The sequence below is a fragment of the Aegilops tauschii genome, chromosome 7 (genome assembly GCF_002575655.3).
Source record: "Aegilops tauschii subsp. strangulata cultivar AL8/78 chromosome 7, Aet v6.0, whole genome shotgun sequence".
NCBI classification, from domain to species: Eukaryota; Viridiplantae; Streptophyta; class Magnoliopsida; order Poales; family Poaceae; genus Aegilops; species Aegilops tauschii.
Genome location: NC_053041.3, coordinates 452,212,626 through 452,238,262, shown reverse-complemented (window position 1 = coordinate 452,238,262; position 25,637 = coordinate 452,212,626). Strand labels below are relative to the sequence as shown.

General features: G+C 43.4%; 4 protein-coding genes across 6 annotated transcripts; 2 read left to right on the top strand and 2 right to left on the bottom strand.

Moving 5' to 3' along the window:
• The first annotated feature begins 411 nt into the window (after nucleotides 1-411).
• LOC109733410 (protein MICRORCHIDIA 1) lies at nucleotides 412-17,931 on the top strand. Of its 3 annotated transcripts, XR_002225622.3 has the most exons (21): nucleotides 424-654; nucleotides 740-829; nucleotides 2,913-2,947; nucleotides 3,080-3,158; nucleotides 3,266-3,355; nucleotides 4,210-4,285; nucleotides 4,393-4,471; nucleotides 4,557-4,685; nucleotides 5,528-5,626; nucleotides 7,429-7,533; nucleotides 7,610-7,759; nucleotides 8,473-8,565; nucleotides 10,098-10,149; nucleotides 10,228-10,339; nucleotides 10,687-10,925; nucleotides 11,555-11,619; nucleotides 11,972-12,057; nucleotides 13,167-13,209; nucleotides 13,290-13,396; nucleotides 13,622-13,717; nucleotides 17,595-17,772. XR_002225622.3 is itself a non-coding variant. In XM_020292625.3 (20 exons), the coding sequence occupies exons 1-19, from the start codon at nucleotides 531-533 to the stop codon at nucleotides 13,392-13,394; spliced, it is 1,851 nt and encodes a 616-aa protein (XP_020148214.1). In that variant the 5' UTR covers nucleotides 412-530; the 3' UTR covers nucleotides 13,395-13,396; nucleotides 17,609-17,931. The 3 variants fall into 3 exon arrangements, 2 of the variants coding, with proteins under 2 accessions (XP_020148214.1, XP_020148213.1); XM_020292625.3 differs by lacking the exon at nucleotides 13,622-13,717 and having other exon boundaries at nucleotides 412-654; nucleotides 17,609-17,931; XM_020292624.3 differs by lacking the exon at nucleotides 13,622-13,717 and having other exon boundaries at nucleotides 17,595-17,931.
• A 307-nt stretch (nucleotides 17,932-18,238) lies between these two features.
• LOC109733411 (transcription factor WRKY45-2) lies at nucleotides 18,239-20,119 on the top strand. The gene is made up of 3 exons (XM_020292626.3): nucleotides 18,239-18,881; nucleotides 19,008-19,112; nucleotides 19,332-20,119. The coding sequence occupies exons 1-3, from the start codon at nucleotides 18,592-18,594 to the stop codon at nucleotides 19,831-19,833; spliced, it is 897 nt and encodes a 298-aa protein (XP_020148215.3). The 5' UTR covers nucleotides 18,239-18,591; the 3' UTR covers nucleotides 19,834-20,119.
• An 848-nt stretch (nucleotides 20,120-20,967) lies between these two features.
• On the bottom strand, nucleotides 20,968-22,764 carry LOC109733412 (disease resistance protein RGA2). The gene has a single exon (XM_020292628.4). The coding sequence runs from the start codon at nucleotides 22,506-22,508 to the stop codon at nucleotides 21,087-21,089; it is 1,422 nt and encodes a 473-aa protein (XP_020148217.1). The 5' UTR covers nucleotides 22,509-22,764; the 3' UTR covers nucleotides 20,968-21,086.
• A 114-nt stretch (nucleotides 22,765-22,878) lies between these two features.
• Nucleotides 22,879-25,003, bottom strand: LOC109733413 (ribosomal RNA small subunit methyltransferase). Its single transcript, XM_020292629.4, has 2 exons — nucleotides 24,549-25,003; nucleotides 22,879-23,850 (listed from the first exon to the last, which is right to left on the bottom strand). Exons 1-2 carry the CDS (start codon nucleotides 24,867-24,869, stop codon nucleotides 23,107-23,109), a joined length of 1,065 nt encoding a protein of 354 aa, XP_020148218.3. The 5' UTR covers nucleotides 24,870-25,003; the 3' UTR covers nucleotides 22,879-23,106.
• Between the last annotated feature and the right edge of the window lie 634 nt (nucleotides 25,004-25,637).

Below are 25,637 nucleotides of genomic sequence, written 5' to 3'. Positions count from 1 at the left end.
CTTACAAATACTCCCACTGTTCCTTTATATAAGGTATATTTTTTCTGGCGCGGTGACCAAGTAACAGAATTTCAAAAAATTTGGGACGAAATTACTCTTGGATAATTTTGTTGGTTTGTGGAAAGTAAATCAATTAGGCAAGGAAAGGAAGATATACATGCAATCAGGAGAGAGATAGTTTCCTTATTATTATATAAGAAGAGGTCCAGGAAATCAGGAGTGAGATACATTTCTTTTTTCTGAAGGGGTACGACATAAATTATGAGGAATTGGAATAAATGCAATGTGAAATTTTATCAGAAAACAAAGTAATAGAGGGAGTACATTCCATCTAACGGTGGGAGGAAATTAATCGGACGACTGGCGCCCAACCGACACCTAGTAGCAGGCTCGCAGCCTTTTATTCACGCTGTTCGAGGAGAGAGAAAAAAAGAGTCGTTTATTAGGGCATTGCGTCCAATAGCAACTGCTGGGCGGCGGACTCGTCGGCGAAACCTCCCCGGCGAACCGACCTAAACCCTAACCTTCCAATGCCAGCGGCGATGGCCGGCGGCTCAGGCGGCATGGGCAGCGGCCCTCGATCCCTCGATTGCCGCAGCTTCTGGAAAGCCGGCGCGTTCGAGGCCCCCTCCGCCGCCACCCGCGAGTCCCACGGTCCGTCTTCTCCCCCTCTAGCCATGCTTTCGTTCCGCGACTTCGACGTGGATCACGTTGCTGATGCTGCTGGCCATTGTCGCAGACGTGCTGGAGACAGGGGACTTCGACCGCGCGCGGGTGCACCCCAAGTTCCTCCACACCAACGCGACCTCCCACAAGTGGGCGTTCGGAGGTTGGTGCCCCTCCGCCTCTTGTCCTTTCCGTTCCATTGTTTGTTTTGCTTTTGTGGTGGTTGAGTAGGTGGCGGGACTTGTTGGGGTTTTACACATTATAATAAGGGTGAAATTGCTGTCCCAAACTAAGGGGGCTAGCATTTAATAAAGGAAATTAAGAGAAGCTAGGCTTGTTCGACAAAGGGGAACATCAGGTAATAGGAATCGTGATCCTCTACTACTTTGGTGGGGTTGTGCATATTGCACAGCAAATGATGTTAATGTTATTAATTTTGTTGGATCAAGTGATTCTCAGTTGAAGGGGATTTTATTCAACTGTTCCAAAATCGATGGTGTACATTCATAGTTTCGCATGATGTTTATTGGCTTGCTGGCTTGCTGTTAGTACCAGTGATGTGTAGTAGCTTCGCTCCTTAGAATTGCACTTACATGTAGTTTTTCTCTATCATCTCAACTCTTGAGTGGATATATAGTAACTTAGTATTATCTATACCGGTGGCACCGACTGATGTGATATAAGTACCTGTTTTGCTCTTTAGATCGGAGGCTGCATATGGTATGTCTTTATCATCTCGGGAATTTATAAAATAAATTTGTATAACCTGAACTATGGCAATGCAAGGTGGGATAATAGTAGTTCTGTTATAATCCCTGCGGGTTTGTTATTCTAGTTGGATAAAGATGGTGTCTCCAGTTATCTAAAACCACAGGATTCCCATGCGTAACAATAGAACCACAGGATTCCCATGCGTAACAATAGAACCACAGGATTCCCATGCGTAACAATCATATTTTGGTGCTTACTCCTTCAGCATGAGGGCGGTAAGCTGATTGCTCAGTCAACTGTGTGTTATCTAGGCTACAGTGCTGAGCATAAGGGATACTGTTGTTGGGATCCCACTCAGCTCCACATGCTTCGATCTGACATTCCTCACCCAGAGAACATCTAAATCGATTCATTTCTACTCCCACCCAGCTCCACTGTTTCGTGTTCTATGGTACGTCTGTGAGGCCATCAGTCGATGCATATTCTTTACTCCAGCTCATTGCAGCCTCAGGTTTACTCTGATGTGACATGGGCATGATCACTCTGATTGCAATGCTCTTTTGCCCTAATGTGTGGTCCTTGGGTCCTCTCTGATGGCATCGAATTCCATGAAGCAGCTGTTCTAGTGAACGACTGCTGTGGCAGAGTTGATGGTGGCTGAGACCACTTGGCTTTGACGGCTTCATGAGGAGTCGGTGTTTAGTCTCTACGCACTTCCTGCATAATCCAATGAAGCATGGGTTCACCAAGCACAAAGGTGTTGGTGCCTCCTACAAGAGATCGAGGGTGTAGGAGTATGATGCCGCTCTTCAAGAGCAATGGCCATTGAAACTTTGCAGCAGATTTCTTAGACTGTATAGGGTCTTCTTTTCTTATTCCCCTGCACATGGACATGTTCATATATTGGCTTTTGATGCATTGAAAATGTTAGATGTCCATTCCAGCAATCATATTTCTCTTTTCATGGCAACTTAGTTGAGATAATTTAGTTTTTGTGCTCTTATCTTTCCATCGATTTCCCTAGCCTATGGCCATCAATTTCTTTTCAAATTCTATTTAAGCACAGATAATAAAGCAAACACCATGCTGGAACTATTATTGGAAGTAATATCTGTTGGTCTTGTTATTGATCTGTTTACTTGATGATATATTTACATGTGTTAACTTAATCTAAATTCGAAGCAGGTAGCTATAATTCTAAAGCAAAACGCTTCCTGATTACTGGTTTGTCCATTCGGGGCTATTGCCTTCAGCAAAATATATTGTGCTTGTCCATCTGAATTTATTGCTTTTACTAATACTAAAGAACACATGCTACTTACAGTCTCTCCTTTGCTCTTCCTGTTCAAGGAAGAGCGTAGTTTGGTGACAAAATGCAAATTAGATGTGTTGTTGGAATGTTCTTTTAATTATAATAAGCAGAGCAATTAGATGGTGTGGTAATTTCTAACATTTGTTTCTTTATCATACATGTTACTTGTGCTGCCCTGGTCGATTTTTCCTAACATTTACTTTCTTGTCCTTTTCTATTGCAGCTATAGCTGAACTTCTTGACAATGCAGTTGATGAGGTTTGCAATATCTGTTAGAAGTTCCATACATTTACCTCCAACACTGCTGGTCCCTTAGAATTGCCATAGCCTAGCTTGTTACTGGGCGAATTTTATGAATGGAAATAATTATCTTCTGATATGGTTTCTCAGATTTGCAATGGAGCCACATTTGTAAAAGTGGATAAAAGCATCAATTTAAAAGACAGTAGCCCAATGCTGGTTTTCCAAGGTACCCAGATTCAACGCAAAACATGAAACTGTAATATGATTAGTGGAATAGGTTGATCAATACAATTTCCTTCATCAAGTTCTGCTAACTTGGAGCCACTGTCACAGACGATGGAGGAGGAATGGATCCTGAAGGTGTGCGGCAATGCATGAGTTTAGGATTCTCAACCAAGAAATCAAAGACAACCATTGGCCAGTGTATGCATCGTTCTGTTTGAGTTGGAATATTTTATTACTATGCTAATTTATTTCGGCTTTGAAGATGCATAGCCTAGTAATTGAGGAAACTGGAATGGAAAGAATATGTGATAATAATGTTGTTACATTCAGCATACTGCATACCATCTTAGTGTACTTTAATCCCTTTCAACACCTCGTACATTTATGATATTGTGTTGTACTGTTGAATAGTAGAATAACACACCATTTGATGGAAGTTATGAGAGGCTTGAATAAAGTTCTTACCGGTTAAATGCTCTTCATTTTTCTGTTAGTTTATATGATGATGGTAGTGTGTAAGCCTGTATGTATGCACTGATTATTTTTCATTCAAGCCTAAAAGGGTAGCTAGAAACCCAGATGTCTAAAGTTAGGTATATGGTTCACCAAATTAAATAATGGAATGATCCCTCATCGTTAACACGATTTTTTGGACTTATATTCCGCTGTAGTTCTTGGCTCACCTCACAAAAATTAGAATGACCTTTACTTCAATAGTTTAATTGAAGAGATCTGAAGGACTGGAAATTAAATAATGGACTGATCCCTCATCGGTAACAATATTTTTTAGACCTATATTCCACTGTAGTTCTTGGCTCACCTCACAAATATTAGAATGACCTTTACTTTAATAGTTTAATTACCAATTCGCACTCGGTATGAGATGCTTCTGCAAATCCAAGCCTAAAGTATATGTTTAGAGTTTTAGTTCAACTAAATATTTAAGAAACTTTATTTTCACCTATTATCTAGCTGCTTAATGCTTCATTTTCCTTTCTAAAACATTTGTTATGTCTATCAATTATTAAGTTCCTACCTTTGTCAATACATAGATGGAAATGGCTTTAAGACAAGCACAATGAGACTTGGTGCTGATGCAATTGTTTTTACTCGTGCAATCCGTGGGAGGTAGATAATCTTCATTCCAGTCATTATTGATTTGTTTCTAATTTTTTATGGCATTTGTTGGATTCTGTGTATTTATCAGTGATTAACACAATTTCTTTCTCCTGCAGTAATGTTACCTTGAGTGTTGGCTTGCTCTCATACACTTTCTTGAGGAGAACAATGAAGGATGACATAGTTGTCCCTGTGGTATGTCATGTTGGACTAGTACTTTAGTAGTGTATCGTTCTTGCGGCTTTCTCTCAGGAGCTGACATTTTCTATCACTGTTACAGCTCGATTTTCAAATCCAAGATGACCACATTGTACCTTTGGTGTATGGTTCACAAGGTGATTGGGATAGTAGCTTGAAGATAATACTTGATTGGTCCCCCTTTTCTTCAATGGGAGAACTGCTACAGCAGGTGGCATTCGTCCCAGACAGTATTTAGTCCATTCCCCAGTTGTATTTTGAGATCAAGTAGTGAGTTTTCACTATCAGTATATTTGATTTTTCATGAATGAGTAAGCCAAATATTTTAGGTGCAAAGGCATGATATGATATTAAAGGTACAGATATGTCGTATCTCTTGTTCGGCTCACATATAAAATCAATCAAAAATTTTCAACAAACTATGATAAAATATTTATAGTTATCTATTTTTATTTTGATGGAACTTCCATCATTTAGCATATATATTCAAGAAAACTGAAAATATGTAGAAGAAATAGAGTTCTTTTTTTTGAAAATTTTAGATGCAAAGCAGCAATTGAGCATCTTAATGCGTCGTATATATGTTTTAGAAGCCTCCAAGCTCTCCCTCAAAACAAATCCATGTTAGGCAAGGCAAGGCAGGGGTAGGTAAGTGAACCAAAGATGTATTGATATTCATAGACTTGCGCTGTTGTCGTAATCCAGATTGGCACGCTGGAGCTGATCCATACACATTTTCCTTCAGCAGTCTGCTCTTGTTTAGGCAACATCAAACTCAAAATATTGTCTATAGAGCAAACTAACAACAAATGGAATACTTCTAGTTTTGCAATTCTAGCCTTAATTTCTTTATTCCAAAATGGCATCGTGAATGGTTTTGTGATGCTATATAACACATATGCTTTACTTTAGTTGGGGTTCTTTAATGGCTAGTTTAGTCGATTATCACATTTTCTGAATCTATACCCTGACCAGAACAACTGCACAGTGATGTATACCTAGGCAACCAACTCTTTAAATGTGCATATATTGATAATTTCCTTGTCTGTTCAGTTCAAGGATATTGAGAGCCATGGAACTAAGGTGGTGATATACGATCTATGGATGAATGATGATGGCCTTTTAGAACTTGACTTTGATGATGACGATGAGGTAAATATTCCTGCAGTTTATGTTTCAAGTACAACACATTACCTTCGCATTCTTGTAGGGAACATTTAAACAAGCATTTGAACTTGTTTTATGAAGCAAACATTGTTGCTGACGGGAATCCTGTGATTTTAGATAATTAACATCGCCACCTTTATCCTGTTAGCATCACAAACTAGGGGAGACTAGAGCAGAACTATTTTCCCTTGTACAGTAGACTGTTGCCCTCCCATGTGCATTCTCTACCATTTTAGAAGTCTGAATTGGTGTTGACATCGGTGGAGGTGATGTATGGTGCTCCCTTCTCCATCCCACCCGCCCATAGCAACTAGCATCTACAAGCGGGCCCCAAAACCTATGCTGTTCCTTGCTCTCCTATGTCTTTGTTGATCTTTTAATAAATCGGAATAACTACGCAAATGTGCTAGCGGCAAAGGGGAAGGCCCCACAGAAAATTATGAAGTGGACCAGGCCCGCTCAGGGAGTAATAAAGTTAAACGTTGATGCTAGTTTCCATTCGGATACTGGGGCGGGAGCTACTGGAGCTCTTCTGCGGGACTGCAATGGAATATTTGCTGGGGCATCCTGTTCTTATAAAGAGCTTGCTTTGGAGTTTGGACATAGCTTCCATGGAGGCATGTGCCCTTCTCGAAGGACTGCGTCTTGCTGATGAGATAGTGATTCACTTGCTGAATGTGACTCGATGGAAATTGTACAGGCCATGCTGGATCCATCAGAATACCGTGCTTCGTGAGCTGTGATTACTGATGATTGTCGAAAGTTGATGACTTCTTTCGGCAAGGCGACGATTGTGCATTGTGCCAGGGAAAGCAATGCCGCAGCGCACAGGGGGAAACTTTCTATGGAATGGCGTGATTATCCTCCTGACTTCTCGATCCCCTCTCTTGTAACAGACATGATTATTGTTTAATAAATTTCGCCGAAGTTCAAAATAAATAAATTGGAATAACTAGGCTGTTCCTTGATTTTCCTAACAATCAAAAAATGAGGCCATGCTGCCCATTTCTCCTAAACCAAGCAAGTCCTGTGTTTCTGAAGTATTCCTTCTGTTCGCTGCTGCCTGCTGGGATGGAGACATGTCCAGCGAGACCGCACTACCCACATCTACCAAACCAAACAAGGCCATGCTACCAACGTTTCTCTCTGTTTGCTGTCGCCTGCCATGCCGCTGACATGTCCACCAAGGGGCACTGATCCATTGAGATCATGATGAGCAGCAAATATGGCAAGCCTCCGAGCCCACCCTCGTGTGCATTGCCATTCAGCATGGTTGATAGGCACCGTATGGCTGACAAAATCAATGGTCGCTTCATCCGGTTAATCCTGCTTTCGAAAAACAAACGGAAATGGTGCATAATGCAAATGAAGAATGATTTTCTGTTTCATGCCTGTGGAAACCACCTTGCTGATCTCTGCAATGTCAAGGGAATAGGGAATAATTTTCCATGAGTCGCATGCTCTCTGCGGAACTGATGTTTATTCTAGGAAACTATCTGTGCGTACGGAAGCACATGTACTGTTGTTGTATTCTTATAGCAGAGTAGGCTACTTGTGCATGTGTTCACAATTTTATGGGAAATCAACAATTGAGCATGAATTATTGTTGTTCTTTACTTGAAAAATATGGCTGTATTTCAAATTTAGACAGGTACATATTAGATAATGAGACAATAAAATATTGTTATTTAAAACTTGAGTTGTGGCAGAGCATGGCGACATGCCTTCATACCACTCTACCATTCTTGTACTGATTGAAATGCTTATACCTTGTTGCTCAATTTCAGGACATATTACTTAGAGATCAAGCTAAAGCTACTGCGGGGACGACAAAGATCCAAAAAGAAATTATTGAGCAACATATATCCCACAGACTCAGATTCTCTTTGCGAGTAGGTTTTATTTCTGTACATTCTATTATTTTTCCTATCTGCATATGACTAGTAATTTTTGTTTGTCAATTTACAGGCGTATACTTCCATCCTTTATCTTAAGAAGTATGCAAACTTCCAAATTATATTAAGAGGAAAAGTGGTTGAACATATAAACATTGCTCATGATCTGAAGTTCAAGAAAATATTTACTTACAAGCCTCAAGTCACGCATGATTCTCAAGTGGTAAGTAAATGTGTATAACAGGCACATGGATTTGTATATCCGAGCACATGTGCTCTCATTATTTTGACAAATTTAAAATGTGGGGTTTAAAGTTTGAAAATATCTTCCCAAAGAAACTTTCATGCTAGCATGTAAAGAATGACTATGTATTTGCATCATTCTGTAAAAAAGCTGAGTTGATTTGTCCTCAACACTAAAGTTCCAAGAAAAACTTGCATATAGATATTAGAATGGCCTATGTATTTGCATCATTTGGTGAAAAAATATTTGATTTTAATTAACACTAAAATGACAAGCCTGCCAAAAGGTTTATATGCTCTATTTTTTTCACATAGGCCAAAAAATTTAAAATTCTGCTCGAAACTTTGCAGCTGATAATGATACTCGACCATTTTACATGCGTGTTTTTTTTCAAATCTTACATAAGCACGAGATTTTTTTTAGCAGGGCTCAGGTTGCACACTTGAGGTTATCATGTATAAATTGTAATAGTCATTTGGCCTCACCTTGAGGTTATCGTTTATAGTAGTCATTTCTTCCATGTGCTACTCTATTTCAGAATAGTTTGCATTTAATGCCATTGATACTTTGCTAATTGTTATCATGCCTATGTTGGCTTTCCTCACCGATTCCATTATTTTGTCTGTTCGAGCACATTGTAGTTACAGAAACAGTCACTTTTGTTCAAAACTGCATTTTGACTGAAACTGTAGGTCTCAGTGAAGGTAGATGTCGGATTTGCCAAGGAGGCGCCAGTTTTGGGCATTTTTGGGATGAATGTCTACCATAAAAACCGACTAATAATGGTAACCACTCTATCCAGTTCTGGGATGTTTGTTTGTTTTTTCCCTATTATATGTTATGCTGCTTGAATCTCAACATGTAGGCAGGGTTTTTTGTCCTGCAGTCTATAGTGAGAACTTATTGTTCTCCAATGGATCGGTGTGCCAGACTGACTAGATAGATGTACTGGCTGTAACACTTATAGTGGACCATTTTTTAATCATCATGTAACATAGGTTACTTGTTGCATGCTACTACCTCTGTTCACTAATGTAAGACGTTTTGGCAGCTCAATTTGAGCTGCCAAAACGTCTTACATTAGTGAACAGAGGTAGTACTTTGCAACAAAGTGCCTTTGTTACGCATTCTCCTCAAGATTTAAGTAGTGAATTCGTGGAATACTAAACTGTTGAAAGGATTCTTCTGCAATCACTACTAATACTTGCTTTTGTGTGTGAGAGTGATCATTTTTAGAAAGCATGCATGTGCATGTGGTCCCCGTTGATGTCTTCTTACTGGTATAGAGGAACAGAATTCTAAGAAATTTATTTTGTTCATTGCAGACAATGGTAGTGAGTATTTAAGTTAATGCTAAGTCATTTTCGGGACTTAGAATGTAATGCAGATAGATGCTAATATTGGATTCTACAACCAGTGATTTCCCTCTTATCTTCCTAGTGAAACATTGATAATTCCATAGCGTCATTGACTTATTGTATTTGTATCTGATAGTAGCAAAAAGCAAAAATGTTATCAATATTTTCCGGTATGTGTCTAGTTGCCACAGTAATGTGACTAACCAAATTCAATTTAATTCATAATGGATTTGTAAGTGCTAATCCATTTTCAAGACTCGAGCATTTTTCTTTGAGAAAAGGATAAGCATCGTGACTCTTTGTATCATAGATCTGAGAAAATGTTATGTATAAGCCTAAGCCCCGACAGCCGGGAAACCAAAGATGGCCCTATAGTTAATAAAAGCAGCTGCAATTTACTTGCACCTGCTGTAACCCGATACTTCGCCTCTGATTTGATCGTCTCGAGGAGGTCACTTGAAGGCAAAGGTAGAGCTGTGAAAGATAAATGCACTCCTTTGCTTCCAGATCCACCAAGCGGTGAGCTGGATGAAGGAGCAAGTCCCATGCCTCGGCCTGGACGGGGCGATCCGATCACAGCCTTACACCAGGCGGCGAACACAGCACTGGCCTCCTCGGGGGGGGGGGGGGGGGGGGGGGGGGGTTGATCCAAGGCAGTGCCTCATCCTGTAATGGCGGAAAAGTTACAAATATTTCTTGCATCTGCAGTTTCTATCCTAACTTCCTGTTTTTTTGTTGTTGAACATGATGAGTTGAGATGTCAAAATGTGTATCACTGTTCAGCATACGTTTTTAATACCATATAAGGTTCCGAGCTGGAGCTTACCATAAAAAATGTACAATTTTAGCAATTCAGTTGTTGCAATACATGGTCTGGAACATTTTTTGTGTACAAAAAAACATTGGCATAACAAGTTGGCCAAAACTTATTTTCTTTATTAAAAAATAATCCTTTGCAGCCCTTCTGGAAGGTTCTTCAGGAAGGATCTAGCAGAGGGAGGAGTGTTGTAGGTGAGTTTTATATGTTAAATACTTTCAGAAGTGTTACTTTAATTATTTTTCTCTGGGTTGACACTCATCATGGTTTAGGTGTACTTGAGGCAAATTTTATTGAACCGGCACATGACAAACAGGATTTCGAGAGGACTCCACTATTCATTCGTTTGGAAACAAAACTTAGACAAATTATCATTGAGTACTGGTACGTGTCTTGGGATGCTCAGTCTGAAATAAAGATGCCTATATTCTCTCATCCTTATTAAGGAGATTAGAACCGCATTTTAAATACTTGAACAAGCTTCATATTAAAGAAGAAACATGTTGCTGATCTCTTTTGTTGTATCTAGTGCTTTCTTGTTTTGTTTTATTAAACTGTTTACTGTTGGGTCAATACCTGGGATTGGGAAGTGAACTGTATTTGGTGTTACCACACCACATATACTGTGTCTTGTGTGGTAATACCACATACCATGGGTATTTTGCATGCTGCCGTTTGTCCTCATTCTGCTTTGTATAATGTAGTTTCCTGCAATAATGGTGTTTTTGCAGGAAAAACAACTGTCATTTGATAGGTTACCAGCCAATGAATCCACAATTAAAAACACAGTATAAGGCTGCCAAAGGTTCAGGTGGTCCTGGACATCAGTTTCAGCAGAAATCATCGACTGCTCAGAGGATTGGAGCGCATTCATCATCGACTGCTCAGAGGATTGGAGCGCATTCATCAAATTTGCTACCGGAAACATATGATGATGCAGCAGTCTTTGGACTGAGAACTAATGGTGCAGGTATAAGACAAGCTCTATACAATCCTTCCTTTTTTTGCCTTCAATCGTTATACAAAAATGTGAGTTCATGCTGTGTGCTAAGCTGCCAAAAGGTATTCCACTCTCTTCCGGTCCTACTTGGATTCATGCAGTTCCAGGAAGTTTGAAGTGAGAAATAATTCTTACTTGAAATGTGATTCTCTTTTTAGCTTTTCTTGAACTCAAAGGTCTTTGTGCAACTAATTAATGGTGTACAATACTGAATAAAAATCTTGTGATGCCCTGTTACCCTGTCAGGGCAAAAGGTACTGGGCTGGTTGTCAAAAGAAAGGAGAGCCTGTCACTTATTTTTCTGACCAAAATAAGCTTGTTCAAATTGTTTTAGAACATTTGTTTAGAATTATTTGTACATGAAGAAGGTAAATCCTGTGGTGGAAATATAGACAAGTTATTTTATTTAGAGCTAGGTTCTGATGATCCTGTGAAGTATTTGGTGGTATGCAGATATTGTTTTCACTTACTTTCTTAACATATGACGACCAGAGCACCCTAACTTTTTTTTGCGTGTTTCCGAATACGAGAATCCACTCACCTTATAAATGTTGTTATTGTATATTTTATTCATGCTTGTTCTATTTTATTTTATCCAGGTTCTGGGTTGCAATTTTCTGGCCAAGCACAAGAAAACAGTACGAATTCAGCAAGCTTGGAAGAGGTTTGCACCTTTTAGTCTTTCAATTCGGTCATGTTCTAAATTTACTTGTTTCCTTTCTTGGACCCCAATGTAGCTCTTGTTGACAATAACATGCCATCTGTGTCCCCACTCTCTTCACAAGTTCCCGAGTCACTGCTCCCTTGATATCATTTTCTGCTGTAATGCAAAAAGGCTTATATAATGTGCACAGCCCATTGGCTATGTTTTGGCACTAGATGAGAGTGTTTACTCTTTGCGGTTTAGCATGATAGCTAATATAATGTTAAATTCCTATGTTATGCTATGCTTGTTTACTCTTTTCACATGCACATATCTGATCACTACTCTTTTTATTATCATTTGTGGCATTTAGGATCTAGTCAATATTGCCTCTGATGCTGAACTTGATCCTAATTTCATTGAGAAGCTGAGTGATGAAAACATTTCTCTGTTCACAAGGTAATTTCTCCAACAATAGCACTATAATCTCCTGAATAGATTTTGTAATTAAATGTGTTCAAAATTCCTGTTTTGTTGTCAACATATTGTTGCTGTTTGTTTGTTATGTCTTTTTTCTCTATTTTGCATAAATCTAATTGCACCATCAGTTCTTTAGTTTATTAAGCTGTGTGTGAGTGACTGGTTTGTGAGAGTTTTGACCCTTCTGTTTAACTTATTTCGCCGGCAGCACCCATTTTTTTTCTTTTCTAAAATTCAGTTGATTAGGCCTATAAATCATCAATCATTTCGGTTTCCCATTTTTTCTAAGAAAGACTTTGGGTATCCTTTCTTCTCCGAGGTGGTTTTTCTGGCTTGGTGGAACATTTGGCTCATTAGAAATGGTAACATTTTTAGACAAAATTGCCTAAATTGCACTGATACGGATTCGTGTATCAGTATCAGGTTTATACGGATATGTAAATACATCATTTTCAGAAGTGCCAATATTGATATGCTTGACTATTTTTGAAAATAATAATAATAAATATGTTATCAATTATGTATCAAGCCATTTAGCATGTATTTAGTCGGTGCAGTCCATTATCTTATAACTTATTCATTATTCAAACAAAAGCCAAGAACCAACAGCCAAACTGTAGCAGCAAGTTAGCAAACATAAAGAAGTTAAGAGAAAGGGAAGAGGAAATCAGCAGCCTGTCATTAGATAAAAATCTATAGGATAGTGGGGGATAGTGGAAATCAGCTGGCACTGCTAGGGCCTGAGAGGTATCAGGGACATATCGGTAATGAATCAGTATCAGATAGAGATACGCTGATTGCTGAGAGTATCCTGTATGTTAGCATACATTACAAAATTAATGTTAACACTATTACATGAATTGCATGTCTAGGGAAATCACGAAATGTGGTGAGGTAATTAGTGCTACCTCGAAATGTGGTGACATTCTTTTTGAGTGCCACGAGCCAAGCTACTATGGCCCTTAAATGAATAGTTTATGCACGACACATTGGCATGTAATTGTATCGATAGGACTTGGTGATTGTTTGTGTTGTTTGAGATCACGCTTACCATTATTGCATACTGAACCTGGAAGTACTTCTTTCAGGCGCGAGGAGCTTAAACAACGAGATACACAATTGAAGCAGACGGTATGTCATACCATTCAAAGTAATCAGCTAATAGCTAGCGTATTATGTTGCTAGATCAAATCAGAATTGTTCTTTTGTAGATTTTGGAGTTGGAGCATGAACTAGAGGAAACAAAAAGGAAATGCTCTCAGCTTTCTACTGAGCTGCAGGTGCGGAAGAGCCAGCAGCAGCTCCCGTACATGTGAAGGTTAGTTTGGCTACTTCTGACATATTCTTCTCTGTAAGTTCTTTCTCACGTGTCTATACCTTTGTTAATTTCAGAAATATAAAATATAGTAAAACACCATGCAATAAATTGATCTTTGACTTTGCTCAACCTTCAATTTGCAACTTTGACCATTTTTCAGTTAGTTTTCAATGATAAATATAAGTTTTACTGCAGACTTTCTAAAGCTCGTCTATTTTGGAACAGAGTTAATACTTTAATCACCTGTCGTGATCCGTCTTGGTTGAGCCTTGAGAGTCCAGTTCTGCGTTGTAGTTTCCAACCCGGCGCTACTCCCTACATGTAGGGTTAGAATTGCTTTTATAAGTACCTGATTCTTTCTTTTTCTGCAAAACCTAAACGGACAGGAGTTATGGTAATTCATTGAGCAGAAAATAGTTATCCAGTTTGCTACAGACTTAAGAAATTTCTAAATGAGTACATTCGAGAACATGAGTTGCATACCCGTTTGAATTTATTCTATCACCCCAAAACATAGCTCAGATCTGAGTTCCTCTTTTGTTGCATTCTTCTCTTTTTTTGGAATCATTTCTTTCAGTTCCAATTTGGCAAAGCTTGATCTGGTTTTGGGCCCTCTAGATCATGGCTGATCATGTTCTGAGTTGTCATTACTTAACCATCTAGAAAGAGGCGCTTTGGTTTAGCCTCCAAAACGAAGCATGGTTGGCAACAGATAAGAAAAAACATGGTTGGCAAGGCACCAATGCCAACCATGACTGATGATAAATCCAAGAATATGGTCTCCTCCATCTTCAATACAAGAACATGGACTTAAGTAGGCCTGCTACCTTGCTCTGTTCATGTTAATCAGATTAGGAAGAAAGACATGGAATTTAAAGAATGTCGGTAGTGAAAAAAAAGGTGAGAGCAAGCTAACATTTTGCTCAAATTGATGACTAAGTGGTACTCCGTCAATTTTTTGAAAAAAGTAAAATCCATATCGTTGATGGAAGGCGCGTCGTTTTACCTAAGCGTGACATAGTGATTTATGGGCAAACAACGGGCTCACCATATGGGGTGCTAGTATAATCTTGCATGTTGGGAGTTGTTGCTTACGCTGAGTAAATGCATGATCTTTGGAAGTTGTTTGAATTAAAAAGAAAACATAAAAGGGTATACAAAGGAAAATGAAAGAATTATAGGCTTACCTTGTTGGGCCTAACCCCAGCTCAACCCAGCCGTGCATAGCCCATCCCCCTGAACCGTTGTAGCTGCGTGGCGTTGTCTCAAGAAAAAACTACTCCTGCAGTCCTGTGATTCGTGCGCCATATGCGACGAATTCCTCCTGCGAAGCGCATCGGCACGCCCTTTTGCTCCTCAGAATATGAGCTCGTATGGCAGCCTTAGGCCCTGTTTGGTTCGGCTGTGGATTTCTAAAAGCAGCTGTGAAAAATCTGCTGTGGAAAATCTGATGTGAAAAAGATGTAGGTCATTTGGCAAACCATCTGATACAGCTTTTTCAGATTTTGGCCCGCAGCGGAATCAGATTTTGGAAAGCACGTCCTGGGCTGCTTCCGCTTTTGGTTCAGATTTTGGCAGCGGATTTCTGGAATCGGATTCTGCTGGGTTCGCCCTTTGGTTCAGATTCTGCTGCGCGGCAGCGAAATCCGTCGATAAAAGCTGAACCAAACAGGGCCTTAGTTTAATGGAGAACGCCGACAGCTTTTGGTTCGTGTCGCCGCCACCGTTCGTCCGCGCCGCAGCTGGCGACCACCCCAAGCATCTCCCCGCCTCGCTCCCCGCCTCACTCCCCTGGAAGTCCTCTGATGAACCTCCAACGTTCCATCAATCTCCTCCAAGGCGTCACTCCAGACTGTTCCCGAGGCGATCTCCTCTGCCGTCCGTCGGCATTGTCAACGGCTCCGTACCCGTTCTCCTTCGCTGCTTCATTTTCCTTCATGTTCGTGTGCTCCACCGGAAGAAGGACCGATGACTTGATTCTTCAAGATCTTTCGATTAAGAGTGCTTCTCATTCTCCTATCATTGATTCCCAAGGTGGCCTCCCGATATTCCATGCAACTTGCAAAATGTATTTGAATCGGTGGGATTTAGTATTAGGGATTGAGGTGGTACTTTAATAGATTAACCAATTCACTTATATCAGCGCAAGGCGTGCGAGCTCAGTTAGCTACCGACTTAGATAGTGAATGGGAGGTCATGAGTTCAACTCTCAACACAAGCATATTCCCAATCTACTTGCGCAAGGCGTGCTAGCTCAGTTGGCTACCGGCGTAGGTAGTGAACGGGAGGTCACTAGTTCAACTCCTGACACGAGCATATTCCCAATCTACTTGCGCAAGGCGTGCTAGCTCAGTTGGCTACCGGCGTAGGTAGTGAACGGGAGGTCACGAGTTCAACTCCTGACACGAGCATATATTTTTGCCTCCTCTCCCGAACTGTAGCCAGACGGGCCACTATAGGTGGGCCGGCTTCGTCCCGAATTGAGGCCAGGCCAGCGACGGGACTGCGGATTGGGCCACAACGCCAGGCTGCGGGTGACTGACTGAGGCCAGGCCGGTGACAGGACTGCGGGTTGATTTCTATGAAGGTTAGGGACTTATTTTTGCAAAATGTCGCTATGGACCAAGAATTAGCAGGTATAGATTGGCTACCTGATCTGTAGAAATTTGAAACACAAATCGCTAACCAAACAACCTAACCGTACTGAAGGAACCTAGTCATGCTTATTAAACATTGATCTATGCTCTTTGTAGTTTCTCTGAACACTGAATATGTTTGAACCTGAAATTTACAGGATGATATGTAGTTGTAGTGCTTTTGGAAAAAAAAAGATTGTCTTGGTGTTGACTTGGATGTGGTGTCCACTAGTGTTGTTTGCACCCTTGCACTAACAAATATAGAAGTTCCATACTTGCCAAAAAAATTCTGCTTAGCTTGGATCCTTTCATTTAGATTTCGGGTTGCAAATTGCTAGGTTCACTGTATTTATATTAAAAAGGTTAGTACCTTGACTTGCAATGATTTTTAGGGATGTAAGTGGGCGCATCCGTGAACACCTGCATTCATTTTTTTTGTATTAGCTTGATTTTTAAAGGAACATTGATTAACTTATTTTGCCCAGACGGCCGTGGGTGCCATGGATGCGTCCACTTACATCCCTATTACTCCCTCCGTTCCTAAATTCTTTCTAGAGATTTCAACAAGTGACTACATACGGAGCAAAATGAGTGAATCTACACTCTAAAATATGTCTATATACATCCGTATATTGTAGTCCATTTGAAATCTTTAAAAAGACAAATATTTAGGAACTGAGGGAGTAATTTTTAACTCCGACAACTTAAGAATGTGAAGGGAATTCTAGGTCTAAGTGAATACTAACGATTATTTAGGGCACTGAATGATGAAGATTTTTGTGCTGTCAGCAGCTTAACCGAATCTCCATCATTGCTGATCACTCTTATGGGTCTTTGAAATGAAATCACCATCTTCTTTGGTTTGAGGGACGAAATGAGCCGGTGCAGCACTAATTGTAATATAATGCTAAATGAAGGTGGGGAGTAACTTACCAACTTATCTAGGACCAGTGCATTCCTTGAATCGAACATGCCCATGTATTTCGATGACCAAGGGTGCGTTTGATTCATGCCCAAGCCAACCCTACCAAATTTTTGGTGAAGTTGCATTTGAAGTAGGTGTGCGCATTTTTTGTGGGGCTATCATAAAAAAAATTGTACATGACCTAAAAAAATGGGCACAAATACACAAACGAAACATACCCCAAATAGTAACCCATGTTGCCTCTTAATTTTCCTTGATTCAAATTCTAGTGCGAATGAACCCAGTGATTTCTTGAGGTTCTGTAAATGCAATTACTTGTCCATTGTCTTCTACAAATGACACGATAAGCATATTAAAATGCGCATCGATAATATTGAGGAGCCAGAATTTCTGTGTCTAATACCTTAGTGCATCCAGATAAGCTGAACTCTTGGGCATATATTTGCCGGTAGTGCCAGACGCTGTGACCATTTTAATTGTTTCAAATGATCACATATGCTTAAGGTTTGTGACTCGAATAGTTGATTGAATTTTTTGCAAGTACAAAAAGCATTCTTGATTTATCCTTGGAATCCATAGCAGTAGAATGTTTGGTCAGAGAGGCATTGGTTAAGATAAAATTGTTTTTTTTTTTCAGGTTACTTCATTAAGGATGCAGAGCAGCGACCAAGGCTAATGAAGAAACCACGGTGTGAAGTGCCGACGTTGTTCATATTCTTGCTAATACTAATCTGGGACCACGCTTAGGAGCATTATGAAGTAAACTAACTGTGCGTACAAACAGCATATGGTTATCAGATGTGTATATTTAACGATGTCTGGTTGCTACTGCTGTTCCGGGCACGTGATCGAAAACAAAAACTACCAGTAGTAGTCTTATCATGAGTAATTTCATTTGGCTATATTGACTTTTACGTCCGGATTGTTCCATAAGCCAACAACAGGTTAATGAAATAGCCTTGGTTGTGGATGAATTCCAGCAGTGGTTGCTAACAAGGAGGTTAACATACATCGCAATCCACCCCAACACGTGTTGTAACACATTTCCACTCCGCAGCACGACGGCCTGGAACGGGAAGTCCAAATCGAATCTAAGGCCAATAAGCGATGTATTTTATGCGAAACCCGACGGGCAGCGGCGAAATGTAGCTAAAAAGATTTCCAGCAATGACGCGGCACGCTCTCCCCCACCCGCATCACGCCACCATCGTCATGCGCTGACGGCACTCGCTCGTCACGCGTCGCTCCTTCCAGGATGCTTCCCCCTTGGACTATCCCTCCACACCAAGGAAGCTCATTTGGGAAACCACCATGGATGCACCCGGTGCACGATGCTCAACGTGCCTGCGGTGCCCACCGATCAGTGTGACGGCCTGCACGAGCACGGCTACGCCTCACCCACCCACCTACGCAGAGCGGCATCACACGATACCAGCGCACGCACAGGTAGTCGCCAACCATGATATATAGTACGAACCTTCCTCCCTCGAGCTCCCCCCTGCCCTCGCCTTGCTGCTCCATATCACTGGCCGGCTGGCTACTCCGGTGGCCTTGTGCTAGAGCGGGAGAGTGTTCCAGTGTACTACTGCGTGCTTGTGCTTCGAACGACGTACTGTGGACTGTAGTACGTGTCCATGGAGGCCCCGTTGGCGCAGGTGACGGATGACCTGATCAAGGGGCGGGAGTTGGCGACGCAGCTGCAGGGCCTCCTCCGGGACTCCCCCGAGGCCGGCGGTCTCATCGTGGACCAGATCCTCCACGCCTTCTCCCGCGCCATCCACGCCGCCAGGGCCGCGGCCGCTGCCAGCACCAGCGAGAGGTCCTCGGACGTGCGGAGCGAGGTCACCGACGGCTCGAGCGGCGGCGCGAAGAGGAAGTCCGCCTCCGCCGCCGGCGGAGGAAACCGCAGGGCCTGCCGGAGAAGGTGAGAAGAGGCTCCAGCTCATGATTCTTGATATATACGTCTCCCTCACTAATTAACTGCACATCTGCTTAGCCACGTGACTGATGGATGTTTGCAAAATTTGCTTTCTCTTTTTTGGCGTTGCAGGACCCAGCAATCGTCCGTCGTAACGAAGAGCATGGAGAGCTTGGACGACGGGCAGGCATGGCGCAAGTACGGGCAGAAGGAGATACACAACTCCAAGCACTCGAGGTACGTTCGTTTCTGCCCTGCCCCGGCCTGCCCTGCCCTCCAATGATTATCACTAATAATGAACCTCTTAAAAACCACCAAGTGGAATGACATGACAATGGTACTCCTAGGTGTGAGCTCTGCAACGACCAGCCCTGCCTGCAATTAATATTAATCCCTCGACGTCGACGGGTCTCCGTCAACTGACAAGCGCCGGCCGTGAACGTGTTTCTTCCGCAGGGCCTACTTCCGGTGCACGCACAAGTACGACCAGCAGTGCGCGGCGCAGCGGCAGGTCCAGCGCTGCGACGATGACGAGGGCATGTTCAGGGTCACCTACATCGGCGTGCACGCCTGCCGGGACCCCGCCGCCGCCGTGGCGCCGCACCTCCTCCACCACCTGAGCGGCGCCGCCCAAGGCCTGCACGCCGGCTGCCACCTCATCAGCTTCGCGCCCGGCAGCGTCGCTACCGCTACCCATGGCACCACCACCAGCACGGCGATGGGGTCCGGCCTGCAGGGCATAAAGCCTGAGAGCGGCGACCAGGAGGAGGTGCTGAGTAGCCGCACCCCCGGGAGCTCTGCCCTGCACAGCGCCGCCGCGGCGGCGACGGCGCCTACTTGGCCCGACCAGGGAGACGTGACGTCCACCCGGCAATACGGTGGCACCGTTAGCTTTGGAGAGTACCTTGATGACTATGCGTCCCTCGGGGACCTAGTGTCGTACGTACTCGATCATTGATCGGTCGAGCTGTGGACCGGGAGGCGCCCAAGCATCGATCGACTCGGCGCGTGTAAATCGAAATAATGGCTGCGCGGATCCTCGATCTTCCTGAGCACTTGAGCAGCAACCACTGCGCGTCGTAGTTTAGTTTGAAGTGCCTCTGTAAAGAAATATAAGAGCGTTGGGAGTACAGTTTATTTTCGTGTCATGACAATTAGATGCTGCAAGTTGGGTATTGTCTTAGTTGAGCCTATGCTTTTGTCTCCCCCAAGTGACTGAGAAGTGCACAGAAAATTTCAGTGTATTTTGCACTTGACTCCACGACTTTATGCTAATTTTGGTTTCATGTTTCTGAATTCTCCATTATTTGAGGAATTATCCTCTCAACTTGCTCCCTTTCGACGCCGTATCGCCCATGTTATGTTGACAAACTGTGAAAATACCCTATCTCCACAGTTTTAACCCTTGCCTCTCGCACCATCCGTGCTTCCTCGGATCTAGCTGGCCGTCTGTTGGTCGTGCAGATCTGCGTCGGTTGTCCTGTCATGCCTTCCGAGTCAGGGGAGGGGCTCGCCCGAGACAGATGCCCATCGTCGCCGTCGCAAAAATGCAAGGCATTGCAACTCAGGGCTAGCCAAGGAGCAGGCTCGGCGTATTGCGGTTGTAGATGTTCTCATGATATTTGATAGAATCTGACGAACAAATATCAACAAGAATAGCGTAAGAGTATACCACGGTATTTGTAGTATACTACACCCTCTGTTTTTAAATATAAGTCTTTTTAAAGATTTTAATATAGATTACATATTTTAGAGTGTAGATTCACTCATTTTGCTCCGTATCTAATCTATATTAGAATTTCTAAAAAGACTTATATTTAGGAACAAAGGGAGTATGCGTCTATGCTAGTTTTTGTGTTCCTACATATAATATAAGATTCCACTATGGACTACTCCCTCCGTTCCAAATTAGTTGACTTGAATTTGTCTAAATACGGATGTATCTATACTTATTTAGTGTCTAGATACATCTGTGTCTAGATAAATATGGGTCAAGTAATTTGAAACGAAGGTGAAACGAAGGGAGTACATACAAAGCAAAATGAGTGAATCTACACTCTAAAATATGTATATATACATTTGTAGTAGAATATTTGAGAAGACCTATATTTATATTTAGTAACGGAGGGAGTACGGAAAGTGATACATTCAGTTGAAGTTCACATCACGAGGCAGATGTCCTGACACAGTAATGGCCTACAGAAACATACATTATGTACGGCGTTTCTTCCTCGGTGAAGTCGAGTGTTGAGGCTTCTGTGCGACACAAGTGCCGGAGATAACGGTGTAAGGGGGCAACCGTGATTCCCACACCAGCTCGAACTTCATCGGCAGAACAACAGAGCCTGCTATTATATCTCCAAATGTCATACTGGGGAGCTCACCTGGCCCGGAAGAGCCCCTTCCACCGATCAGCAGCACAAATCGAAGCGGGGTAGCCGCCGCTGACGACGACGGCGAGAACCTGGTGATATCTACGGTGCTGCCTCTGTCAAGAAGAGCTCTCGGGTGCTCACCGAAGACGGACAGGTTAGCCTCCATCACCGTTCGGTACAGCCTCAGAGCGCGGCTCCAGAACTGAACGTTCAGGTTGTTCCTCAGCACGCTTGAGTAGACGTTGAGGTGCACGAGTGACCCCTCCATCATCGTCGCCAGCTCCTTCCCTATCAGCGCCAGCCGCGGGTGGTCCGCCGGGTCGGAGCTCCCGAAGGCGAGGACCTTGAAAAGGTAGCCGTATTCCTCTCTTGACAAGCTGTTGATCCGGACGGGGTTCACGGTTCCAAACCTTGCTGGCCTCTCGAGCCGGCTTATGATCACCACCTTGCTCCCTGCGCCGGTGAGAGTTTGGAGCAGCGTGAGGAACTCGTGCCATTCCCTGTCATCCACGTCCGACCGGAACTCGACGACGATCAAAGTCCTCACAGGAGGAGGAGTAAACCTGCCACGGTCGATCATCTGAATCTCGCATCCGTCGACGTGGAGGATGGAAGGGAAGCGAGAGCGGATCCGGTCGTCGGAGCAGACGCTCCACACCAGCGTCTTCTTGCCCACCCTGCGGCCGCCGATGATGGGCAGCACGGCGAGAGCCCCGGGTGGAGGGTGGCCGTCCTGCATCAAGACGTTGATGACCCGCTGCCTCTCGACCCGGCGGCCAAACATGAAGTTGTCGATGTGAAGGTGGCAGCTGTACGGGCTGCGGAGCATACGCTCGCAGCCTGCTAGAAGCGCGACGAACTCGGCCATCTCCGAAGAGGCGGCCTCCAGAGCTCTCAGTGCGGTCTGCACCTCTTTGCTGGCAGCTGTGCTATGGAAACCTCTGAAATCCATGGAGTCTGAGGAGCCGCTCACCTCCGGTCGTGCTCCGATCTGCTCCAGGGTGCCATGGGTGTCCAGGGCGTCGTACCCCCGGTACATAGCCTCCGCGAGCGTCTCGAGCTGCAGCAGCATCCGTGAGTTGGTGATGTATCGCCCCTCAGCCTCCTCGACGACGGTGTGGACTCTGAGGAGGAGCCGGCGCAGCGACTCCAGGTTCTCCTTCTTGCTCAGGCGTGCCTGGCCTCTGTACTTGCTGATGAGGAAAGACACGAGCCGGCCGGCGAGCTCGCTTGCCACCGCGGAGACGGCAATCTCCATGGGTTTTTCTTGCTATGGAGAAGTGTGTGTCACAGCGAGACGAACACGGTCACACATAGGAGCATGACTGATGTATATCCTGCCTGAGAGGCAAGACGTGGCGCGATTGCGGTGATCAACGTGGCAGAGACGCAAGACTGGGAGGAGAGGTACTCCTCCATTATTGCTTCGACTTCAACGGTGCTGACCCTTGACCCCCCGTCTTTTGCCCACGTGTCATGCTAAATGACCATGGCACCTAGCAAACGAGAGGTTTGATAATTCAGCTCGATTCTGAATACGAAGTACTGAAATGGCAACTAAACCTGCATTTTGAGCAGCCGAAACAGTCAACACATCTATCAGCTTCACACTCAACAGAGGCATAATATCAAACCATACAAATGCGAGGATATAGGCACAAACAACACCGTTTGAACATCTTTCCCTAGAATTATTCGACTTCTCTAAAGCCGGGGCAAAATCGACAGTATCAAAAATATCTCAGAGCGCAATATCACATAGATGACTTTAACTTATATAGAACTTACATAACATAAACCAAAAAATAAGCATGGCTTTTCAAGATCCATCTCAAGCTAGCTGACTAAGCGGGCCCTCATGAAAAATGTATACCTGCTTTGTTGAACAGAGACAGCAAGTAGAGGAAATCAACTTGGCTCAGTTTGGAAGACCTCTTCTCTGCAAAATCACCCTGCTGCAATATGCCCATAATCTTTTCTTTGAAGCTAGCACGGCCATCTGCCGCGTCATCCATTTCCATGTCGTCGTCCTCTTTCTCGTCACCGATCTCCATGCTCAGGTCCTCGACCATATTGGCCAGCACTGCGACATCATCAGGTGACATCTTCTCCTCGCCCATTTCAGATTCTTGGGCAAGTTGGAGAGATTGCATTGTCTTGTAATTCTTCTCTAGCAACTCAAGGACGCGCTTCTGCTTGAAAAGGGAGCCCAGAGTTTTGTTTTTCCGATTGAAACAAATCCTTACAAGTCCATCCCACTCTTTGAAGCTGACAGGAGGGAGGGGTTTCCTTGGCTCAATGCGAACAACTGAAGAATCTACCTTGGGTGGAGGCCTGAAGTTATTCCGCCCAACCTTCAGCAGATGTGACACGCGAGATAAGAGCTGCACGTTCACTGACAGGCGGCAGTACAGAGTGTCTCCAGGCTGTGCTACAAGTCTCATGGCAAATTCACGTTGAAACATGATCACAGCACACCTGAAGATCGGACGGTGTGACAGAAGCTTGAATGTAAGGGGGGACGATATCTGGTATGGGATGTTTGCCACACAGATATCGAAGTACGGAAGATCACATTTAAGAACATCTCCTTGGATAACCTGCATTATGGTTCACAAGAATATACACATTTTCATTAACAAACATTTGGTTCAAACTGGAACTGAAGATTCATGAAAGAGAGTGGACTTGATATAAGCTTGATTGTTTTTCGTTTTGTCCCCCCTTCCCATAGTCATCAGTGCTACCATAACGCCTTCATCGCTGTTTATTATAATCAAAATTCACAGTTTATTTTTAAACTATAAATCATGCCATCGTATCAAGACAATCTTAGTTCTCCTAACACACCAATAGTACCTTATATTAGGTGACCAGTCATACAGTATTGCGCTACAATTATTCACAATAATATATGCAACAGTGCCTAGTAACTTTAACAATCAAGAATATGGAAATTGTCAGTTGCTGTAGGCGCAAAACTCCCTCATACATGTATTGCTATTACTCTGGGTCGACATGAACAGTCACTAAGTAGAACTTGCTAACTCAGCTAATAGGGGTAAAAAACAGAACGGCACTACTAATACACATACTAAGTTCAGCTAAATGAGCCCAACATCATACAACCCCGAATTCCCCCTTTTACCGCCAAAAAAAATCTCTGAGCAGTCTATTGCAGCGCAAGCACAGTAGAAAACAGATACAGCAGCATAGCACAAATCACTGAATTGTCTGCGAAAAACAAATTTTCCACAAATATGAGAAGACTAGGAGCCACAAAGGAGAGGCCTTGTACCTTGAGTCGTGAGGAGAGGGGGTGCCCCTGGAACCGGCGGCTCAGCTCGAGAACCATCCGCGGGTCGAGCTCGACGGCGACAACGGCCTTGACGCCGGCCTCGAGCAGCCGCTTGGTGAGATTTCCCGTTCCGGGCCCGATCTCGAGGACGGTGTCGGTGGGCTTGAGGCCGGCCTTGGCGATGATGGAGTCCACCAGCGCCGGGTTCCGCAGGATGTGCTGGCCCTTGGACTTCTCGAACGGGATCCCACCCTGCAGCCGCGCGCCGCCGCCGCCGCCACCGCCGCCGTGGCGCTTCTTCTGGATCTTGCCGCCGGCCATGTAGGTATTATTCCGGGGTATCCGCTTGGGGAGGAGGAGGCCTCAGCGGTGGTTAGGCGGCGGTCGTCTGTGGCGCGCGCGTGGAGTGGGCAGAGAGAAGAAGCGGCTAGGGTTTTGGGGGCGACAAGGAAAATGGCATTTCCTTTTTCTTATTTAACTAATCGAAACAGGCCGGCACTGATGCAGCCCAAATGAAGCTGATAGGCCCATGATATATCCAGCAATCAATTTATTTCATTTCAGCCTGGTGCTCATTTGGACAGCACATGGATGATGTTTTCTGAGGTAAAAAAAAAAGGATGATGTTTTCTGTTTTCTTTTGAACGAGAGGGCCGGAGAGGAAAACCCTATTTAACTTATTTGAATTTTACGTCAAATTCTCGGGGCGCCACACATGCAATCGAACCGATCCACTGACACGGACGGCCTATTTGGTAGCGAGGCGCGCGTTCCACAGATCCCGTTTCTGGAAACCTTCTGGAAGTTTACAGCTGGTTTTTTTTCTGGTTTTGGAACCTTCTACAAATGTTCTTGAACCGGTTTTTCTAATTTTTTAAAAAAAATCGATTTTCTTTTATCTTTTTTCTGTTCCCTTTTTCATTTTCTCCCTTTTTTCGTTTTTCTATTCTTTCTTTCCTTTTTCTTTTTACTATTTCTCATTTTCTTTATTATTATTATTATTATAAGTTTATTTTTATTTTTAACAAATGTACAGAATTTTGAAAAATGTGTGCATGTTTTAAATTTTATTCTTTTTTGAAAAATGTT